This window comes from Bicyclus anynana, chromosome 17 (assembly GCF_947172395.1).
Source record: "Bicyclus anynana chromosome 17, ilBicAnyn1.1, whole genome shotgun sequence".
Taxonomy (NCBI): domain Eukaryota; kingdom Metazoa; phylum Arthropoda; class Insecta; order Lepidoptera; family Nymphalidae; genus Bicyclus; species Bicyclus anynana.
Window position 1 is genome coordinate 10,742,840 of NC_069099.1, and position 24,724 is coordinate 10,767,563.

At 36.1% G+C, this 24,724-nt stretch overlaps 1 protein-coding gene across 2 annotated transcripts in view; it reads right to left on the reverse strand.

Moving 5' to 3' along the window:
• Positions 1-24,506, reverse strand: part of LOC112048331 (hemicentin-2-like) — a 75,545-nt gene extending 51,039 nt beyond the window's left edge. The window contains exons 1-2 of one of the 2 annotated variants that reach the window (XM_024085820.2): positions 24,293-24,506; positions 10,108-10,275 (exon numbers count right to left, since the gene is read on the reverse strand). In XM_024085820.2, coding sequence (XP_023941588.2) covers positions 10,108-10,147 — 40 coding nt within the window. In that variant the 5' untranslated portion in view covers positions 10,148-10,275; positions 24,293-24,506. Of the gene's footprint in view, positions 1-10,107; positions 10,351-24,292 lie in introns of both variants that reach the window. The other variant, XM_052886667.1, reaches the window with a different exon arrangement.
• Positions 24,507-24,724: the final 218 nt, after the last annotated feature.

Below are 24,724 nucleotides of genomic sequence, written 5' to 3' on the forward strand. Positions count from 1 at the left end.
AGTTAGCCTTCATCTTAGATTGCATCATCACTTACCATCAGGTGAAATTGTAGTCAAGGGCTAACTTGTAGAGAATAAAAAAAAAAGTAGATATAAAACTCTCATTGACTTATATTGATACCGAATACTACTGCTAGAGGCGATACAATTTTGTTGTGGTTAGCCATAAATACTTAAATCCAACCCCAACCTCCAATAAAAATTACACTGCGCAGCTAACTTCCGTCACCGTGATTTATGGCAACATTAAGAAAATATTTACAACTTACTAAATATTATGTGGGCCGTGATAACCCAGTGGATACGACCTTTGCTATTCTGAGAGGAGACTCGTGCTCAACAGTGAGCTGAATATGGGTTGTTAATGATGATGAGGAAGACGATGTGGGTAGTAAGTATGTGGGTAGTGTTAAGTCAGCCATTGTGGTAAATCGTCTTCTACAACTCTATAAGATTCATCATTACCAATTTCAGCGGCACACAAAGCCAGGCTTAACAGGAGTAGGGATATGGAACTTAGACTCATCATGCTGTTCCAATACGGATTGGTGGGCATAGGATGACAATGTTACAGTCACAAGCAGTCTAACCACTGAATAAATTACTACTTAGGAAAAACATCGTGACGAACAAGTCTTCACACACGCAGAGAATTAAAAAAAACTCTCTGTATAGGTATCCTCACGTTTGAGACACGTGATATTTATTTTTTTAAAATGCACACAACTGAAAAGTTGGAGGTGCATGCCCCGACCAGATTCGAACACACACCCTCCGAAATCGGAGGCAGAGGTCATATCCACTGGACTATCACGACTCTCCCTCTCTCCTGATCATAACTGTTACAAAACTTGATACAATACTTGAGCTTGCCAAGCTACATGGTTAGTAGTCACGAGAATACATTACTTTGTAGTAATTTGACTCTAAAGTATTACCTACTTTGAAACTAACATGAATTACAGGGCGATTTATGAGTCGACCGCTTAAACACACCCCAGCGTCATACGACCATAACTTATTTACAATGTGCCTTGTGGACTGCGAGCCTGTGGTAGTCACACATACCTCATTTAAGAAAGCTGAAATTTGTCATATACAAAACTTTAAAAAAAAAAATCTTTATTCATTAACTAAGTCTCACAAACAAGTATTTCATATGCTCCTAACAGGTAAATACGGTACTGTATAATTGACTAGCACCGCCCCGTGGTTTCAGCCGCATAGTTCCCGTTCCCGTAAGAACACAGGGAGATAATATAGCCTATGACACTCACAAATAATTTAAATGGTAAAAAAATAATTCAATATCGGTTTAGTAGATCCCGAGATTACCCCCTACAATACCAGAGACTTTACCTCTTTATAATATTAGAAAAAAAGGTAAACGACCGCTCAAGTGTATAGCAAATTTTTTCAAAATATTTTTTCGGCATCATCTCCTTAGTTGCCACTGTGATTTTTTTTTTAAGGTTTCTAGCTAAGGCTTGCCATGAAGCTAAGAGTCTAACAGCTGGAGACAATCATAATATGAGGATCTGACTTTCCAAAACATAATGGCCCAGTATCAAAATTTGTTGGGGGGCCCAATAGACGAGCGGCAAATTCCGAAAAATCTCTTTTGTTTTCGATTTACTCTACCCTAACTTTCTTACCACAAAGTATCGTTTTTTTGTAACTTTTGTCACTTTCACAATTTTTTGTTCCCGGAAGCACCACCAGATTAAGTAATATTGTAGATTACTTTTACAAATTTTCGCTTTCACACGTAAGGGGCCCTTGAAGTCTGGGGGCTCCATATCATTGATACGGTGGATACGGCGGTAGCTACGCCAATGAATTGGATACCATACTTACGTATAGTAGAAGCATAGCCTGACAAACTTTCAGCCATAAGAAAATGAGGTATGTGTGACTATAACAGGCTCTTGTTGTATTACTGTTATTTTCAATTTCACTCACCAACCGTAAAAGCTTATTCAAATTCATAATACGGCTTCTACGAGACAAAAATAGACATTGAACGTAAAAAAGACAGTCTTACCTCATTATTTATGTACAGTCATAACAAGAATATTGTTTTTAGTTTAACAAGCTTCAAACAAAATGTTGCAAATGTTTATCTTTGTTGAATGTCTTTATACAGGAATGACACACTAAGCGCAGTTGTTACGTGAATCCCTTTGTTTGCGAAAGTGGCCGCTGATGGCACGTCGAGCATACTTTATTAATTATTCGACTACCTACATTACATTTGAAAAGTAAGTACCTACATCCTACTTCCTACTATAATATTATAAACGCGAAAGTTTGGATGTATGTTTGAATGTTTGTTACTCTTTAACGCCGCTACTACTGAAGCGATTTGGCTAAAATTTGGAATGGAAATGGATTTTACTCCGGATTAACACATAGGTTACTTTTTATCCCGAAAAATCCATGGTTTCCCGAGATTTGCGAAAACTGATGATTTTAATGATATAAATGTATGTTACTCTTTCATGCCTCGACTCTTAACCGAATTAGCTGAATTATATTATAGCATGGATTAACATAGGCTACTTTTTATCCCGGAAAAATCCATGGCTCCCGAGAGATTTGTGAAAAACTAAATTCCACGCGGACGAAGTCGTGGGCGTTCGCTAGTAATTAAAATATTATTTTCTATAAATAGTTAGATACTAATTTTATAAAGAGGTACAGTTTGTGGTATTGTAGGGGTAATCTCTGGATCTACTGAACCGATTTTAAAAATTCTTTTACTCTTCTAGAAAGCTACGTTATTTGTGAGTTTCTCATGCTACATTTTATGCCCGTATTGTTAAAGGAACAGAAACTAGGAGTGTGAAACCGCGAGGCGTCGGCCAGTCTTCACCAATGATATCTCGAAAATGACTTTTTTACAGGAGGCTATTTTTTTAAGTGTCAAAAAAACTATCGTTTCGGAACTAACATGTTTTTCAAGTATTATAAAAAAAACTTAAATTTAAAACTGCGACTGCATACATGTAGTTATTTGTAACTAGAAGGTCTGTTATTTACTTACGAAGAGACCATTTCAGGACATTCTGGAGAAGACTTTTTATTGTGTCTTTTAAACTTAATGTTTATATATTTAAAAAGGACATTTACTGGGTAGATATGAAATATATTTAATTTTTCGCTCGCGGTTTCTGAAATCATTTTAGACATACGCCGCAGAATTGCGGTTTTGTTTATTATTTATTATATTTTTAAATTTAACATATTTTAACATTTATGGTATGTATAAAAGTCTTAATTATTTTATACCCACAAATGTCTACATGAAATGAAATGAAATGTGGGGACACAGATAATTTAAAGCGTATGACACTCACAAATAATGTTAAAATATGTTCAAAATCTCTAAGTAAATCCACAGAACTGATTTTCCCCTTCAACCGCACAAACTTACGAAAAAAAATAACCATTATAAGAAAACACACACAGTCTATGAGTGTCATGTCATCATAGATGTTAATTGTCTAATAAAATAAACATACAGAAAAATAGAGTAGTGTAGCTTAAACGAATAAACATGCCTGTATCTAGATGTCACCGTTAAATTGTAAAATATGGTAGTTTATAATCTCACTCGTGTTATTAATAATCTGTCGATATATTGTGAACTGAACATTTAACGATTACAATTTAACGTGTTACTTTTCGGTATATTATAATCTATCGAAGTGAAACCGTTAGATAGATAGATAGATTAGGTAAATAACATAATAAGTTTGATAGATTACCGTTAAATAGATTAGGTAGATATCATAATAAGTTTGCCTAAGTTATGCTGATTCGCAATTAGCAATATGGCAAATAACGTAGCTTTCTTATGGTATAAAAGTTTTAAAATCGGTTAAGTAGACCCTACAACCACAAACACTAGGTAACAAAAAAATGCCATGCCAGAATAAAAATCTTTTAGCAAACCTTAACTATGAATGTCTATTATTGTAATATTTCATAGATGTTTATCTGTTTTTGTCTAATAAACATATATAGAACTAAAGCAATGTAGCGTTAACGAATAAACATGTCCTATGTAGATATCATAAGAAGTTTCCCTTAGTCATGCTGATTCACGAAGCCGCTCCGTATCAGCCCAGTACGTTCGCAACACAGTCCCTAATAGCGATCCCTCGACGATAAAATTGTACTTTGTTTCCTGTCACGTTCCGTTATTTTTTTACTCCCTTATTCCTAAAGCGTTAACTTAGGTATTTTGTAAATATTCTCAAAGAGTGTTTTTCGAAATGAATTGCTTTGTGTAAGCAGATATTTAAGAAAAAAATCCAGCTTTGGTAGATATTGATGTTGAAATCCCTCGTCCGTTTATTAACCTACACGGTTTCGAATGAGGTGTTGGGTTTGAATCTTGGGTAGAGTTTGAAATTTTCGAGTTTATCTTCGCTTTGAGAAATTCTCAGAAGCTGCTTTGAGTCGGCGGTGTAATCATTAAAGTATCTCAGAAAGGAGATTATTAGATCGGTCATAGTAATTTACATTAATATCTGATAGAGTGCGATTGGCGGCGCAATTATGTTGGTAGCTTTAGTGATCTCTTTTACCCGTTAAAAGAGATAGATAGGCTTTTGATTAGTTCCGATTTTGACCACACGCAAACTTATCGTGCGCCCACTCTAGCTACAGAATTAAACATAAATTAAATCTTAAGCCCACCAACCTGCAATGTGGTTCGAAAACTTCGACTCTTATACAAATAATAATTATTTATTTATAAAGGTATTTTGAAAATAAATGCTATTAATGTGCGTCATCATCGTCAATTTTTTTTTAATGGCTTCGTACTGGACCAGTGGCCTGGCCTATTCACTCATTTGTTCTTTATTATAAACCAATTAAAAAAACATTAAATTAGCTGAGAAATATCATCTACTGTATGATATCCACGACGGGTTGTCAGTAGGCACCGGATGACATTTGTTACATAGAATCTCATATTCGTTGTCTACTAACATACGTCAAAGTTAGTGAATTAACCTGCAGGTCTCCCTCTTTATATAAGAAGCGATATAGAGCTTGCTTACGGTGAAGGAAAACATCGTGAGGAAACCTACCCACCAGAGAATTTTCTTGATTCTCTGCGTGTGGCCTAACCCCACTCATTCTGAGAGGAGACCCGAGCTCAGCAGTGAGCCGAATATGGGTAGAAAATGAGATGATATAGAGCTTAGACTCCACCATTTTCCTCCAATGCGGGTTGGTAGACAGTCTTTCATTACACTATTACGTAATTAAATGTTATTTGTTTGTTACTAAATAAAACAGTCTCCAAATTGGGACTGAACAAAAATGGGCATACAATTCTCTAAGCAACTATTAGGTTCTGTCAAACGGCCGGCTTTTAAGGGTAGAATCGTTATTATCCCCTTTGCAGGAGCGTTTACAAAAGCCTTTATCTTCTAATAGTAAAAGTTTATTTGTATTTGCCCGTCGGGTTACATTACTTTTGTAGGAAAGATAGTTTAGCTTGGTTATTACTTTTGAACGGCATCGCCATTTTCTTACTACCGTAATAACATATCGTGTTTTGAATGCTTAGGTACCGCTTTATCGTTAAAAATATAAAGCCTTTCAATCGACCAAGGTTATGACTTATTTATTACTAATTCTGTTCAGTTAATCTTAACATATGTTGTTTGTAAGTCCCTACAGTAAGCCTTTATCCTGCAATGAACGTCCATTGGCTGACATTTATTGACTATATTTTATTTATTGACTATATTTATTTATTGACTATATTTATAGACTAGCTGATGCCACATGGTTTAACCATGGGTTTGGACGCCGCGTGGTTCCCGTTCCCGTAGGAATACGGAAATAAAATATAGCCTATAACCTTCCTCGATGCTGCTAGTAAGAGATAAAAGATAGAGAATAATTCGAAATCACAATGTCAAATAATATAATACCGTTACTGGATATCAATCAATCAATCAATCAATCTTTATTTTGCCAGAATAAAGTACATTTCATCGTCATCAACCCATATTCGGCTCACTGCTGAGCTCGAGTCTCCTCTCAAAATGAGAGGGGTTAGGCCAATAGTCCACCACGCTGGCCCAATGCGGATTGGCAAACTTCACACACGCACAGAATTAAGATAATACTCTGGTATGCAGGCTTCCTCACGATGTTTTCCTTCACCGATTGAGACACGTGATATTTAATTTCTTAAAATGCAAACACTGAAAAGTTGGGAGGTGCATGCCCCGGACCGGATTCAAACCCACACCCTCCGGAATCGGAGGCAGAGGTCATATCCACTGGGCTATCACGGCTCGATATACATTTCATACAACATACATATCGCTGCTTTTAATATCAATGTTGTACTTATTATTTTTAATCTTCTTATTCTACTTGTTTTCGATTCAACGCGTTTACTCGTATATCGAGAATTTAAAAGTGTTTTATATTTCAACGTCCCTTTTAAATTTAATTTCTGTATTCCCAGTTACAAACGAAAATATTTGAATATACACTTTTAAGCTTTACAACTTGCAGCCGAATCAAGTTTGTTAAATTTTGTAACGTGTAACCCAATAAACGTTACAACTGTTAACAAACTCCAAATTGGATTTTGTTTTTCACGTTGTTTTTGTATTGCTCGAGACCTTAAAAAATATTTTAGAGAGATGTTGTTGTGTTTGAAAAAAGTTAAAGTGCTTGACTGCTATCTCATCTTATCTCGTGTGAACTCTTTTATAACAGCAAGGTTAATGGTAGGGTATATAATCATAACAGCTATGTAGGATAGTTAATTATGCATATAGTAACCATACTGTATTATTAAAATAATTATAGTTATTATTGGAAATCTTTGGGAAAAACCTGTCCCTGTGGGCGATAGCTGATACTTTTTGCCTGAGATTTACTGTATCGTATATATATATCATATTACCAATACGTATAATGTTAAAAAAACGCTTAATGTTAAAAAAAAGATGCTTTTAAACATTAATAAAAAAAATTATTTGGGTATTGGCTTTATTGTTGATAAATTTCTAATTATCTGCTAGGGATACATTTGTCCCCGCTGTCATCAAAGGGTTAAGTGACAATGCTGTCACTTGTGACAGTGACATCTTAACTTATGATATACTCTGGCAATTGAAAGTATTTTGATCAATAACCTCAATAGCTCAGCGGTAAAACGGTCGATCTCCTCACCGGGGGCGGTGGTTCCATCCCCGATCCATTGGACTTATTGTCGTACCCACTCCTAATACAGTATTTCCCGGAGAGGAATTGCAATATTGGTCATAAAAAAGATATGGAAAATATTCTTTTTAAAAGAAAAAAGACGAACCGCCAAGCGATTTAGCGTTCCAGTACGATACGTTGTAGAATCCGTCAGAGGTAAATGAACTTTTACCTCTTCCAAGTAAGCCTTCAAAAATCAGGGCCTGTAGCCTGTGGTACGTCAATTCTTTTTCTACGATCGCAAACACTTTGAAAAGTATAAAAATGTATGAGAATGACAGATCCGATCGATAACTTTTTCACGTGACCTGTCGATAGCAAATGTCATTCCCATACATTTTATTAATTTCGAAGCGTTTGTGATCGTAGAAAGAAAATCGACGTGCCACATGGCTACAGTCCCTGGTGAGATCTTAGTCACGAGCTAACTTGTCATTGAATAAAAACCATCTAGTGGTTCTGTTTATGACTTTGAAACCAACACGACACACGTTACATGGGTTGGTGGGCATAGGATAGTAACACCAACTTCCCAACTTCGACAAGATACTGAGAATATGTTGGAAAAAAACGCCTAATATTTAATATATAGCTTGATCCAAGACTCAAACTCAAAATTTAATGATCCATAGCAGCTAAAGTGTTTTTAAGATAGCATGGGTACGGTGACGGTGGCCTGTATAACGTTCATAATACGTACTATTATCGTGTATCGCGGCAAACTTTCAAGAGTGAAACGAACTGTCACCCGCATCATCCTACATGAAACGAACTACAGAATCTTATAGTTATCGAACGGTATTATTTGAATAAATATAATTTCAATTTGAATTCATTGAATTGAAATTTGACATTATCTGACAAATTGAAAAACCAGCACTAAATTGGAATACGCATAACAATTTAATGATATCTTTAGTAAAGCGGATTACCACGCAATTCCAATAACCGCTAACAATATAAAATATCGTTATATTTATCAGTGGAGGATTTACCAGTAGGCCGTAGAGCGGCAGATTCTGCGGGGGCGGCAAATATGGCCCTAAACATTGTGTCTAATAGAAAATCAAAATCAAAAAATCAAAATCAAAAATCATTTATTTCAAGTAGGCTCAGTTTACAAGCACTTTTGACACGTCAGTTGACTATTTGTAAAGATTCTACCACCGGTTCGGAAGGCAGGTTCTGCTGAGAAGATACCGGCAAGAAACTCAACAGTTGCTCTTTTGAAAAAGTCATACAGTATTATAATTTACAATTAATAACAATTACTGTTTACATTTTTTATAGTTTTACTTTCTGTGTGAAGGTGGAAGCTGATCCAACGACCTCCAAGCATCTTTATCATTAAGGAACTCATCAATGTTGTAGTACCCTCGACTAAGTAGATGTTTTTTAACACATTGCTTAAAGCTATGCATTGGCAGGTCCATCACAGTCTTGGGGATCTTATTATAGAAGAGTACACCCAAACCTACAAAAGATTTTTTTACTCTTTGGAGACGATATGCAGAAATAACTAACTTATGCCCGTGTCTAGTAAGACGTGGGTTTAAATCTCCTTTTCGTTTGTACAAATTAATATTTTGTCTTACATATACTATACTGTTATATATATATTGACAGGCTACTGTTAGTATACCTATTTCTTTAAACTTTTGACGAAGGGACTCGCGTGATTTTAATTGATATATTGCTCGAATTGCTCTTTTTTGAAGAACAAATATAGATTGTATATCGGCAGCCTTGCCCCACAATAAAATACCGTAAGACATTACGCTGTGAAAGTACGCAAAATAAACAAGCCTAGCTGTATCAACATCAGTAAACTGTCTTATTTTTCTCACGGCAAATGCCGCTGAGCTAAGTTAGTAGTAGAAATAAAGAAAACCATCTCAAAATACTTACATAGAAAAAATGAGTATTGATAATTCAACTAATATTCTAGAACTGTATGTAGTAAAATACTAACATTTGAGTGACATTTTATTATCTGGGCTCAATGATGTTAGAAGAAAAAAGAGGTGCGGACCGCAATTGCCACGCTAAAACTATGCTAATTAGCAAACCTGAGCTCATTCGCTGCACTGTCATCGCGCTGTTGACAACTTCGCTGAAATAATGTGTTTGCCAGTTGTAAACATCAAATGTGGATTATGTAACCTATCTACTACCTCTATTTTTGTTCTAACATCATTGTCTGTGTTAAACTGTTATAACCTGAATACTCTCATCTGTCAATATATGAAAAGTGGGAGTAGGGTAGCGAATTTTAGATATCAGTAGGAGGCAAATATTTAACAGCCTACAGGCGGAAAGTTTGTAAATCCGCCACTGATATTTATAATAGCGGCATAGATAAGCTAGCCATTAACGATCAAGTATAACCACGTTTCTGCAGTCCCCACGACTATAACTAATCGTGTATTGGGAGCTGCGTGCATGAGGGCTCGACTTGACGCATTCATAAAACGTCTTCGCTGCGGGCAGCGCTGCAGAAACGTGGGTATACTTGATGGTCAATGGCTAGCATTACTGCCGACCATAATGCGAATTTTAGATATCAGTAGGCGACAAATGTTTAACAGCCTACTGGCGGCAAGTTTGTAAATTCGCCACTGATAATTATTATAGCTGCGCTATTACTGCCGACCAGAATATAAGAGTCCCCGCTCACTTACAACTTTTAGTTGGCCGATTTAATCGGCCAATTAAAGAACAGGTATAGCGATGTATGACAGCCCGCACATCTGTCCAACTAAATCACGCACAATTAAAAAGTCGTCCAACTATCGGCCAACTAAAAATTGTCAGTGAGCGGCCACCCTAAAAGATTATAACAATTATACTCACCGAATAATATGAAAATACAGCTTAACTCCGCCGCCCACATCGCGAAAGCTTCTCACATTGTGTCCACTCTAATAAATACCACTTCACTGTAACACCAGTCACACAGGCTTGCCATGTTATTTTAAACGTTCAGTTTTTGCATTTTATTGACTTACTTCTATTTTATTACTGGTTTTACACACGAATAATAATTTTAACTATTAAGTATTAGATAAATATATATTATCTTTACTTATAATAAATCTGTAGAGAGGTTAATTCTGTATATGAAATATATTTCCGAAATAACTATCAGGGGGTGATTAGTGATCGATACTGATGCTAAAAATGCAATCACTAAAATGTTTGTCTGTCTGTATGTTCGTTATAGAAACAAAAGCTACTTCACGGATTTTAAGGAAACTTGTTACAATTATTCTTCATACTCCTGGGCAGGTTATTGTATACTTTTCATCACGCTACGATCAATATGAGCAGAGCAGTGAAGGGAAATGTTGGGAAAACTGGAGAAGTTACTTCGTTTTTACAGCGATACTACTGTGAGGACTGGATTAAAGAGGTCTAAGGGCGGACGAAGTCGCGGGCGTCCGCTAGTTTATTATAATGTCATAGTTTCTTGGATATTTTTATATAAATTAAAAAAGAAATGAAAAACATTTATTTTCAATAATTGTGCCAAAGTTAACATTTTAATACTGTTGTAGTTTCTGGTACCTCGACCACTTGGGAAAATCAAAATCCAAAAGTAGTTTGGCATCAGAACACGTGTCATGATTGGCACAACCTTGAAAAAGGTGTTAGCTCAGTATTATGCAGGATGTTCCACGCAAAATATTAAGCATTAAAGATTACAACCTACAAGTATATTTTATTTTATACTAGCGGACGCCCGCGACTTCGTCCGCGTAAATTTCGATGTCAACTTTACTACTACCCCTACCCTACCCTACCCTACCCTACCCCTACCCTACCACTACCCCAACCCTTCCCTACCCAACCCCTACATCTACCCTACCCCTACCCTACCCCTACCCTACCCCAAACCTACCCCTACCCTACCCCTACCTTATCTACACCCTACCCCATCCTACCCCTACCCCCATCCTACCCCTATACTCCCCGTACCCTATCCCTTTCCTACCCCTATCCTACCCGTACCCCTATCTCACGCCTATCCTACCCCTACCCTACCACTTCCCTATCCTACCCGTACCTCTACCCTACCACTACCCTACCTCTACCCCTACCCTACCACTACCCTAAACCCGGCCCTAAACCTACCCTACCCCTACACTACCCCTACGCTTCCCTACTCGTACCCTACCCTAACCTGTAACTTTTCTATCTTACTCCTACCCTTAGCAAAATCGGTCCAGTCCTTCGAGAGTGGTGGTATTACCAAGAGAAATAGAGACTTCTATGCTAATAATATAAAGAGGTAAAGTTCGTGTGGTTGTAGGAGGTAATCTCTGGATCTAATGGACCGATTTGGAAAATTGTTTTACCAATAGAAAGCTACGTTATTTGCGAGTGTCATAGGCTATGTTTGATCCCCATATTCACACGGGAACGGGAACTACGTAAATGAAAGCGCCGGGCGTCATACAGCGGAATGTCTGCGTCTTTTAGAAATTTTGTATTATCTCCGAAACTATTTAAGTAATTAACATACTGTGAAGGGCAAATCTTATCTCCATAATATCCTTGTGATTATTAAATAATTTATTTTAATAAGGATTAAAGTTTAGTTGTATAAATAATGACGTAAACCTAAGTAAATAAAATTAATAATTTTTAAAACACAAAAGGTACTATATCTGCTAATATATAGAAGATAGATATATGGTGTCGCGGACTTTTTTGTAGAACTTTTAAAGATACATTAATTTCAATTTTACACAATAGTTAAGGCAGCGTATGCGAATAAGTCTGTTTAAGAGGATTTTCAGTCCGACCTGTATGACAAAAACTGTGATAACTCGGCTAATATATATGATACCAATATAAAATATAGCCTATAGCACTCCCCGATAATGTAGCATTCTACTGGTGAAAGAATTTTTAAAATCGGACCAGTAGTTCCGAAGATTACCCCATTTAAAAAATGTGACAAACTTACAAACTTACAAACTTTACCTCTTTATAATATTAGTATAGATTAGTATAGATAAGCACCCGAGTTCTGTTTGATCAAAAATAGCTTCACAAATACTCCATATGTTGATATGATCAACAATAGAATTTTATAAGATAAAATATACTACCGCAATCATTTTAGAGCTCATTACGACAGGCACACACAATATTTTGAAGCTACTTTACAATTTCAGCAGCGCACACTAAGCTCTCAAGAGGTACACGTTTTTTATTAAAGTACTTTCTAGTTGACAAAGTCATGAATATAGCAGATTAAAAATTTATGTAGCCTGTAGAGATGAAGATCTTAGCATTCCAAGGATTCACCGTGCAGGTGCCGGATCCATCGCGTGGTAGAAAGAAAAACTCCAAGCAGAGTCCTGGACTTGTGACTAACAGAATGTAAGGTTAAGGAATTCCTTGACAATCAATAAACACTCCCCTTCTCCGCTCGTGTTGTTTTCCCTGCCTATTATACCATTCAAATACTCTAAATCTATACTTCTATACTAATATATAAAGCTGAAGAGTTTGTTTGTTTATTTGATTGAACGCGCTAATCTCAGGAACTACTCCGTCCGATTGAAAAATTATTTCAGTGTTAGATAGCCCATTTATCGAGGAAGGCTATAGGCCATATATTTTCCCCGTATTCCTACGGGAACGAGAACCACGCGGCGTTAGCTAGTTTCTTAATACATCGGTTGCAACGATTACCGTTTACATACATTCATATAATTTTCCAAAGATGTCTTTTATTTACAACATTAACTAAGTACATATTTATTAGTATAAACAAGAAAATTTCAATCGAGTCTTATAATTTTATTTCACAATTTCATTTAATAATTTCTTACGTAAAGGTTTTCCAATGTAATAAATGTAAATTGTTAAAAAACGGTAAGACAAATTGGAAAAATGTCTCTCTCATATTATTAATTACGTATATTTTTATAAAATATAAGTTCATTAACTTTTATGCACTCACACGATATAAAAATAAATTAACGCTATCCTTCATTGAATCGTTACGTTGTAGTTAGCAGTAAAAATAATTAATGTACGTGTGTATTAAAATTTTATACACAGTCATGCCGGAGAATCAATTAGCTGGCCAATATTTCTCAAAAACTGACTGAGCAATTTGCAGATAAGGCTTAATGAGTTTGTTATTAATACCACTTCCAGTAATGGCAAAATGAAATGTTTATATTAAGCCCGCCGTGTTTTTGTCATGTACTTTAATGGAAAAGTATTGCTGAAAGCTTCGGTACGACTACAAAGGGCATTTATGAAGCTATAATATTTGAAATGATTCACCGAAAAGCGTTTACTGATAGGTTTATAAAATAAAGAAACGTAGAAAATTACGAGCGAGCTAGAATTATTTTATAATTTTAAGTAAGACATTTTTCTTTATTGACTGAAAAATCCAATAATAATTATGAATATTAGAAGTTAACCATTCGCTGCCCGCGAGTATTAAAGAAGGCGATAGTCAGGGAATGCGGTTTTAGTCTACCGTTGTGAGCTATTTAAAAAATCTTTATATTTCTCTATCGCGCGGAGCATGATACCGTGCTCGCCTATTGCCCTTAGTGGGTTTTATATTTTTTTACATGTCACGTAACGGATACGATGGATGACCGGTCGTTCATTTAGGAGTCAAATAGTATCTTTTTACCAAAAACCGCACTATTTAGCAGATCGCTCAACAATTCGTATTCAATGTTATAATCATCGCCTACAACAGAAAATCGTACTTTAGATGGCAAGAATGCAAGGAACATGGCCTTAATTTTGTGCCTAAACTTCTTTCTTTTCGTTGTCTATATACGGCTACTAGATGACGCCGCGCGGTTTCACTACATGGTTCCCGTTCCCGTAGGAATACGGGGATAATATATTGCTTATAGCCTTCCCCGATAAATGGGCTGTCTAACACTGAAAGAATTATATAAATCGAACCAGTAGTTCTTGAGATTAGCGCGTTCAAACAAACCAACTCTTCAGCTTTATAATATTAGTATAGATAAGAGCCATACTTTGAACTTTATTTTTAATTGGAATTGGAATTTATATTTTATTATCCGGCTGTTAGATCCAAGCGATTCGACTTATCATGGCAAGAAGAGAAGAGTTACCATAAAACGTACCAGCCTAGAACTATAAAGGTGCAAAATATTGCAAAAGCCATTTCAAATTCAAGAAAACGTACGTACAATTCTTACATAGAAAATGCGCATGGAATTTCAAACACAATGCGGAGAATGAAATGAGAAGTCCTGGAGCTGTGAGGTGTGAAAAGTGTGCTTTACGGGCTTATTATTTATGAATTGGACGTTCAAGCAAAGACCACAGACACTCTCTCGCTAGTGACATTCTTTCATGGCGGACGAAAGATGTGGGTACGAGTATATCTGAGAAACGTCACTCATGACTGTCACTTGAAAACAGACCTTTGCCTGTAAATTAAAAAAAAAAATATCTATCTCGGTGTACGATTCAAAACATATCATGTCACGTTGTTTACAAGCACTTTTGAACGTCAGGTTATTAGATAAAGGTGATAATTAAAGCCGAAAGCTTAACATGAGCCTACTACATCGTAATTGCGTGCGGTCGTGATCACGATCATCTAATATTGTTTTTAACGAAATGACATAATTATCGTCATTTTATTTAAAAGTGGCAATAACATCTAGTGGTAATCCCAATATACATGGTAAAGCAAAAAAAGAGCAAAGTCTAAGCTGACGATACAGTATAAGTTGAGAATTACATGAATAACACTATCAAAACACTCTCAACAAAGTCCACAAAACAAGCAATTCGAAAGTGTGTACAAAAAATAACACTCGGATATATTCTCCCAAGAGTATGAGAGGCTTTTAACGTCGAGCACCGCCCGTTTTTATCGGGTTTGAATATTTTGTTTTTTTTTTTATCAAATAACAGCGTTAGCTAACTTCGTTTAATATGTGCTATGTTATGTTTAGATTTTTTCGAGCAATTTTAATTGAAACAAAATATTTAGTAGACCCCGCACTAGTAAGCGCAGTGTTGGCCGACCCCCCACCAGGTGGAGTGATGACATCAAGCGAGTCGCAGGGATTCGCTGGATGCAGGTGGCTCAGTATCGTGATGTTTGGAAGTCCCTACAAAAGGCCTATGTCCTGCACTGGACGTCCATCGGCTGATATGATGATGATGATTTAGTAGTAGCTGAAAAAATGTCGCAATAAATCAAAGAGTTATAAGTGATATTGCATTATATGATGATACGCGCAAATGTGAAAGTTCTAACCACAGAACATAGAAAAATTTTAATAAAAAAATACAACCGACTTCAAAACCTAAAAACGTACCCGCTAAACTAAAAAGTGAAAAATAACATCATAATATGTTCTACCTGCTGATCAGTATGAAGGCGGTGCTAAGCCGGTGATGTATTAATTCAAGCCAGGTGAGAATATCTTGTAGATTTAGATTTTGCAGACAGTGTTGTTTCATGTGGTCCTGTCAGAAATGGCTTTAATTAAGACAACACCGGCTAAGCACCGCCTTCATACTGATCAGCAGGTAGAACATATTATGATGTTATTTTTCACTTTTTAGTTTAGCGGGTACGTTTTTAGGTTTTGAAGTCGGTTGTATTTTTTTATTAAAATTTTTATTATTTTTCCATTTTTAGTGTAAAAATTCATCTCAAACGAATACATCAGACCCCTAATGACAGTCACAACCCATCTTGTTACAAAATTCTCAGCAATACAAATTAATCAAGCCCAAGCACAAGGTAGCTACCGTAAACCGTTAAGGAGTTCCCTTAATTGACCTTGGTCTTCATCATCAGACCCCTAATAACAGACACAACTCATACAGGTAGAAAGTTCTCAGCAATACGAATTAATCAAGGCCAAACACAAGGTAGTTACTGTAAACTGTTAAGGAGTTCCCTTAATTGTCCTTGGTCTTCATCACCAAACCCCTAAATGACAGTCACAACCTATCTATGTGGAAAGTTCTCATTAATACAAATTAATCAAGCCCAAACACAAGGTAACTGCTGTGAATCGCCGAGGAGTTCCCTCGTCTGTTTTATGGCTCCATCATCAGATCGACTTTAAACCTTCATGAAATTATAGTACTTAAAAGTACTAAATGGAAAAATATACGAACACACTAGACACCCATATAATTTTCGAAAGTTCCCCTCAATTTCTCCAGGATTCCACCATCAGATCTTGACATGATGGCAATGGGACCAAATGGGGGCTATACCGTTTCAAACAAAAAAAAAATTTTTGAAATCGGTCCAGGCGTCTTTGAGTAATCGGTGTACATACATAAAAAAAAAAAAAAAAAAATACCGACCGAATTGAGAACCTCCTCCTTTTTGAAGTCGGTTAAAAAATCGATAAAACTAGCGCTTATATCCTTGGGGTCAACGATATTTTATACTATACATATGTTACGTGCCTAAAAAACCGCAAAAAGTGATCCCAATTTAGCTACTCCATTTAGCGCACACGTGTATAATTTTGTGTTTAATTCAATTTTAAATTTATATGTATATTATGTAATGTTTAATCAGTTTTTATTATAGTTCTTGAACACACAATATTTAGGTATTATTTATTTAAATAATTTTCGTTATTTAACAGCAACGTTATTTAACAGTTCACCTCAGTTTTGACGCGCTAGTCACATTAGAAAATCTTTACAATAGGTAAAAAAATTATGTAAATAATTAATAATTAAATTATTAATTCCTATTTCTACGTAACGTCATAGAAGAAGCCTTATCTTTAGGGAGGTCACGTGTCATAGTTAAACTGGGTACCATCAGGGCAATTCATTAACTTTGACGTAGGACATATAACAACATAGGAACACATACAGGTAAAATAGTACCTATACATAGTAGTTCTTAGAAATTATCAAGTCATGTGATTTCATATTCTCCATTGATTTTGATGCTTACTGATTAAAATTGACATTATAGATAAAAAAATGTCATCCGGTGCCTACGGACAACCATTCGTGGATATCATACAGTAGGTACGTGAGATTGCCCAGTTGTCATTGTGATTTTGTTTATGCTTTACTGAGTACAAAGCTGCAGTGGTTATTAATTTGATGTTAATTATATAGACACCATACGTCAAAGTTCGTGAATTGGCCGGCTGGTATATTACGAGTATGTACTGCTGGCAGATTCACTATTTTGGTCTTTATTATCAACCGATTAAAATAAACATCAATTGCGAAATGTCATTTACATTCTGTATGGTATCCACCAGTAGGCACCGGGTGACATTTGTTACATAGAATCTCAATTTCGTATATGTCAACTAGTATACGTCAAAGATAGTGAATTAGCCTGCTGGTATGTAGAACTATACATCGTCGGTATCAACCCATATACGGCTCACTGCTGAGCTCGAGTCTCCTCTCAGAATGAGAGGGGTTAGGCCAATAGTCCACCACGCTGGCCCAATGCGGATTGGCAGACTTCACACACGCAGAGAATTAAGAAATTCTCTGGTATGCAGGTTTCCTCACGATGTTTTCCTTCACTGGTTGAGACACGTGATATTTAATTTCTTAAAATACACACAACTGAAAAGTTGGAGGTGCATGCCCCGGACCGGATTCGAACCCACACCCTCCGAAATCGGAGGCAGAGATCATGTCCACTGAGCTATCACGGCTCTCAACTATACATCGTTATAATGTTATTTCAATAAACTAAGTTAATAACCGTGCATTGAGTAAATGCGGGTAGATAAGCGCCTACATAACACAATGCCACCAAATTATTACATCAATTTCTAACTCCCTAACTCTGTAGATGTGAACAAACGATTGAGCAATTTCCACCAAATTAATCAAACGTACGGTTCGTTTGATGCTGGCATTGAATGAACGGTCTTTCAGTAAATATCACAATGCTATTGTTTCCCTTTATAATTTATTTTTTTAATATTTCGTATCGCCGCTCTCATATTTGAGAATTGCAAAGAAAGCAACTTGTATTTGACTAGGCCGTTGGACGTTTGTTCACAATCAATATCATTGATTGTCTATTGCGGTCGACGACCAAAATCGTTGATCGCGATCACAATTGATCATGTGCAGAGGCAATCGATGCATGTGATCAATTGTAAAATAGACTCCGCGCCACGAAAGACGTACCACGGCTAAAATCTGAACTAAATTGACAGTGCCACAAACAAATGACAGTAAGCCCGCCATTAAAGTGTTTTTGTACGGTGATAGTTGCCTTATGAGTTTATAATATGTACTATTATCGTAAATCGTAACAGACTTTCAATAGTGAACGAACTGTCACTGTACACATGCTATCTGTAAAACACTATAAGACATTAGCGCCGCGTCCACGGGACTTGTTTCTTGGTGCGGAGTATACTGTGGTGGCATTGTGTAATCTGTGATCGTGATTAGATCTCTATTAACATTAAAATAAATTATAGAATGCGGTAATGAGACACAAGATATCCGATTGTATCGCGAAGTTCGTTGGACTACAACCAATGTTTATAATTATTTTATTTTCTTGAGACCTACTTTGTCCGTCATTTTCAACTATGTAAATTATGTTAAGTGACAAACTAAGTAAATAAATTTCCAGCGTATTGCTACAAAATCATTGTGAGTTTTGCCCAAGGCTCGAGCCAGGGAACTAAGTGGCTCTTTCATTAAAATAACTATTTCTGTATTCCACTTCAAGTCAGTTTCCTCCTCCTTTCATGAACTAAGCTTTTTTGTTAAAAAGGAAACAACTGTCTACCTATATTTTATCTGATTGTCCTCTGTAGATTAACTTTTTAACTATTAAGTTGGCAAGGAAGCCATTTTTAGTCTTTGTACAATAGTGCACCTACCGCGAAGTTAGTTTTTATGGAGCAACGTTTAAAAATTGTTACTGGGCAATAACGGATAATAAAAACTTTTTTATGTCGCCGTGTCTAACAGCATTAAGTTATTGAAAGTCATTTTTATATGTAGTCATGTTGCAAAATGTTGCACTACAGAAAAATAACTTTGATGACTTCGGTGTATTAGCTTGTTTCTATTTTCTGACTTCAATTTATGTTATCCCTCTATTATGAATTTACCCTTTATGCTTGAGTATCTGTTTATAACTTTGTTGTTCATCTCCTAAATTGATTGACTTGATTGATAGATGATTTTTTTTTATTCTTTACAAGTTAGCCCTAGACTACAATCTCACCTGAAGGTAAGTGATGATGCAACCTAAGATGGAAGCGAGCTAATTTGTTAGAAGGAGGATGAAAATCGACATCCCTTTCGGTTTCAACACGACATCGCACCGGAACGCCAAACGCTTGGCGGTACGTGTTTGGCGGTAGGGTGGTAACTAGCCACGGCCGAAGCCTCCCCCCAGCAAACCTGGACCAATTAAGAAAACTTCAATCGGTCCAGCCGGGGATCGAACCCAGGACTCAAAAAATATTAAACGGATTTTTGGGAGAAAGCTTTGTACGGCAAAGATGTATGATGATGAATATTTATGGTGTTTTAGCAGCGTACATAGCGGCTACGAGAGAGACTGCGAGACACTATTGAGGCGACCAAATGTCTCCTCATAAGCTGCTTGAATAGTAATAGTAATAATAGGCAGTCCCGTCGTGACCACGATCCATGCAACTAGGTCGAAATATCGACAATAAAAAATCTCGTCGTTTTATCGTGGTATGTACTCGTTTAAATAACATTCATAATGCTTGAATAGTGTTATTTCTCTAGTAATGCGAGTAAATGCAGAACATAAATAAAAGCTGCAGCGTAGCAAGCGACTTGGTAGGATATTACCCTAACGCCATCAGGGGACTTCAACTCAAAATGTATTGATACTAGTAAGTACTGGTATTATATGATAAAAAAATTACTTATTTTTCATCAACATCACTTCATGCCATCCTTGAATCGAAGTTTGGCAATATGCGAAAATCTTTTCTATATTTCACGGCTCGCTTCTATTGAGTCCGATCCACACTTTTTCGTCTAACCATACTTTCTTTACACATATTCTATACTGATATCATAAAAAGGGTAAAGTTTGTAGTACTGCAGAGGTTATCTAGGGGGTACTCTATGGGAATATAAAAAAATATCAGTAGATCCAGAGAGTAAAAGAATTATTTTACCACTAGAAAGCTATGCTATATGAGTGTTTATATAGGCTTTATTTTATTTCCGTATTCTCATTGGTACGGGAACTACGCAGGACGTCAGGTAATTTTAAATAGCTACTTATAAAAACAACACATTGTAAAATATATAAATTACCCAAATAAAAAGTTTAATACTTACATTTCAGAATACCTTTAAAATTCAACTCTTTGTGTAGGAAAACTGTATAAATAAGATAATTGAAATTTATTTGTTTTATGTACAAACATTAAGCTACTACGTATTGCCAGTTAAAGCACGACCGCACTCTATTTGCCGGGGGTGTAATTGCATTTCACTATAGTGTAGAGGGATGTATGGTTAGAGAGAAAATGCGAACGCCCTAAGGATTTCATGCAAATACCGAGACTTGGCAGGTTCGTGGTCTCCTTGTTTGAACGAGTATTTTGTGAGTAAATATAGTAGAGTGCTTTTTATGTATTTTATTACTTTAGATTAGAATATTTATGTGTGAAAAGTGTTTACCATCAGTGTGAGAACCAAAAGTAAGTAGTCGAGGTAGTTAAATATATCGATGCTATCCTGCCCCCCTAGCCAAGTGGCGCGTCGATTCTCTTTCTACGATCGCTAACGCTTTGAAAACTAGAAATATGTATGGGAATTATATTTCGACAGGTCACGTGATCAAGATCTGTCATTCTTATACATTTTTGTAGTTTTCGGAGCGTTAGCGATCGTAGAAAGAGAATCGACGTGCCACTTGGCTAGGGGGGCTCGTATCTGGCCATAGATCAGACTGCAGGTTCAGTATATATCTTTACCTGGTCCATTGTGTGTTTGCGAATATGCTGAATTTCATAATTTTTCACTTTCATTGACTGAATGTCCAAAATAATGAAGCTGTCTTGATATTAATACATCAAAAATAATAATGATCATTAAATAATCGCAAAATATTTCTTAGGGTTTCGTACCTCAAAAGGAAAAAACGGAACCTTAAAAGATCATTTTGTTGTCAAATGTATCAAGTTGAAATTTAAGCCGTATACTCAATTACTCAGGTCAACGGTACTTAGTAAGTGCTAGTGAGTAGGTAAGTAATGGTAAGTTGCGAAAATATTAAACTTCCAAGTTTACAATACTGTCAAGGGAATCAAAACCCATTGGACATTTGCCGTTTACCTATGACTATGAAATGTGACAAGTAGCACCATTATAGACCACAAATATACTAGGAAAAATATCAAAACTATAAGCTTTTAATTAATCTTAAAAAAACAGAGGGTCTGATATTTTCAGAAAAGCTCGCCATAAACTACGTTATTCGATTCCTGAGCTATTTATAATGATCCTGAGTAAGGAACCCTCAGTAAACGAGTGCGACTCGCACTTGTCCGTTTTTTTACCAAATTGTGGTCTATATTTTTGTAAGCGACGAGAATGTGCATAAGTTCATGTTAAAACGCTAGTGTAATATGCATACAGGGACCCGTTTATCTAGATTCTAGAGTAAAGTTGAAAAGTAAGAGAAAAAGCTTTGGCTTTGAGCAAAGTATAAGACCTGCTTTTAACGCGGGAAGGTAATTTTTTATCCTTGTAACACTGAAGAAAAGAAACTCTACTCGAGAACTCTTTTGAGAGTTCAATTCGCAGATACTTTTTAGACTTCTACCTATAAAAGTAAAAGAGGTTACCCTCAATCTAAAGCATTGGTGTATTTGATCGATATTCTTGATGTAATGTAGGTATGTAGGTTTATATCTTTTTAAGTTAAGAGTGTCCTTTTATTTACCGTATTGTTAGCAAATCCCATCAATACATTCATAAATTTGAATTAAGGTGACATCATATTATTTCTGGTATTTTTCTCGGAAAACCTTTTTAAATTGATATCTATGTCTCTTTGTGACAGAACTACTACCGCCATGCTTATTCTGCTTCCAGGCAGCATTACTGTATTCCATACTAGCTGCCGAGGGCACATAGTTCAAAGAGCCGATGGACGTTGGGGTCCCAAAGTGCTAGAATGGCGACCCCGCACTAGAAGGCGCAGGGTTGGCTGACCCCCTACCAGGTGGAATGACGACATCAAGCGAGTCACATCGATTCGCTGGAGGCAGGTGGCTCAGTATCGTGATGTTTGGAAGTCCTTACAAAAGGCCTGTGTCCTGCAGTGGACGTTAATCGCCTGATATGATGATGATGATTATGATACTGCGCGGTTTCACCCGCGTGGATTCCATTCCCGTAGGAATACGGGGATAGTATAGCCTATAGCCTTCCTCAATTAATGGGCTATCTAACACTGAAAGAATTTAACAAATCGGACCAGAAGTTCCAGAGATTAGCGCGTTCAGGCAAACAGACAAATTCATCAGCTTTATAATATTAATATAGATAGAAGGGTGTGGTTGTCCTGTAATTACAGGTACCTGAAAGTTCATTATACATTTTAGATGGTTCAGAGCGGCGCATTGTCGGACATGTACCTTGCATGTTTTGCATCTGTTATAGGCGATGACTTACCATGCCCAACCAATATCAGGTGGGTCCATCAACTTGTTACGTCATTAATTAACATAAAATAGGGGTGAAGTTTTCTGAATCTATTCCTATAAATGGTTTTACGTAGTTTTTTAATTTATTAATACTTGTAGAGCTTAATGTGCCGTGGAAGACTAACATTCCGAAGGACCACAGTATAAAAGTGAATAAATATGACCTAACAAATGAACTAACTAATAATGGCTATGTAGTTAGTCTATACGCCGTAGAAGTGCGAGAGGATTACCATCAAAATGCTCTAATAGGATCTTACCAAATTTGGCTAGGCAGGGAGAACAACACGAGCAGAGAACGGTGAGTGTTGATCGATCGTCAAGGAATTCCTTAACCCTACATCTTGTAGTCACAAGTTCAAGACTCTGCTCGGAGTTTTTCTCTCTACCAAGCGATGGACCCGGCTCCCGCACTGTAAATCCATGGAATGCTAAGATATTAGTCTCAAAGCTAAGTTTCCGTGATGATACCCCAATTTCTTGTTTTACAAAAATCCTCCATTGAAATAGCTAATGGGTAGGAAACTTTGTTAAAATTGATTAATTTCAAACTAATTTTCCTTCATCTAGATGAAACAGCTAAAATCTCAATTTTAAAAGCTAACAGGGATAGCTTATAACTACCCTATCCTATACCTAATAATTTAATAGCATAGCTGGTACATTATGTACTACGTAGGACAATGTAGCTATCAAATTATATAAGTAGTTGTAAGGTGAGAGTCTCACCAGCTAGCCATGAAAAATTAGCTTATCAGTAATCCATTGTAAAAAAGTTTAGTGGATCTTGGTATATCTTGCTAACTAATTAACAAATTAAAAAAATCTCTATTAAAAAAAATCAGACCTAAGAGCTTCCAGTTACAAACCAAAAGCATTTAAAATCGGCTAGAAAAGACGATGTACTACCATATGTACTACGTAAAAAATGCTAGTTACGCCAGTAGCATTTCCTTTTGATTTCACCACCTTTAGCTTACACCATGCGATATTGCGTAAACGGTAAACCTCTGTATTCTGTATTTTTAATGTTAAAATATTGATGTGAGCGAAGTTATTTAATTATTTAATGATGATGAAATATGGAATAATAATAATATTTAATACCTAATTAATGTTTAGTGAAATATAAAAAAATTCGAGGTTAAAAGTTTATATTAACTTTTTACAAAAATCGGTAATCTATGTGTTTGCTTGCTACTTGCTAAAATGTTTAAAAGTAGATAGTAAATAGAACGTTAAATAGATTTTTTTTTAAAATACCTATTAATTACTTTAAATAATAAAAAATAAGCAAATTTTTAAACCTCCACTAAGTTAGCCAACCACTTAATTATTACTATAATTTTTTTCTATTTAAATTTAAGCATCGTATTAATCCACTTCACTATAAAGTTGTTATAAAAACTCTTTGGTAAACTTTTTGCACTGATCTGTCACTAATCCATTGCACTTTTGAAAATGGAATGTTTACAACGCAGTCGTGTTTAGGCCACGGTCGGGGACACAACGCGTGCCAGAGTTACGCGCGGACTGGAGTGGCGTGGCGTAGGCCAGCCGGCGGGCGACATAGAGCGAACGAACATGCGCACTTAGTACTTACAATCCTTTGGTTTAAGCCCCATTGTGAAATTTGCCGCTGTAAGCGTTCCCGCATTGGTTGAAGATAAATTTAACGATATACCGTAAATTCCTTTTTTAAAATCCGGATATCGTTTATATCATTCACTGGCTGACGA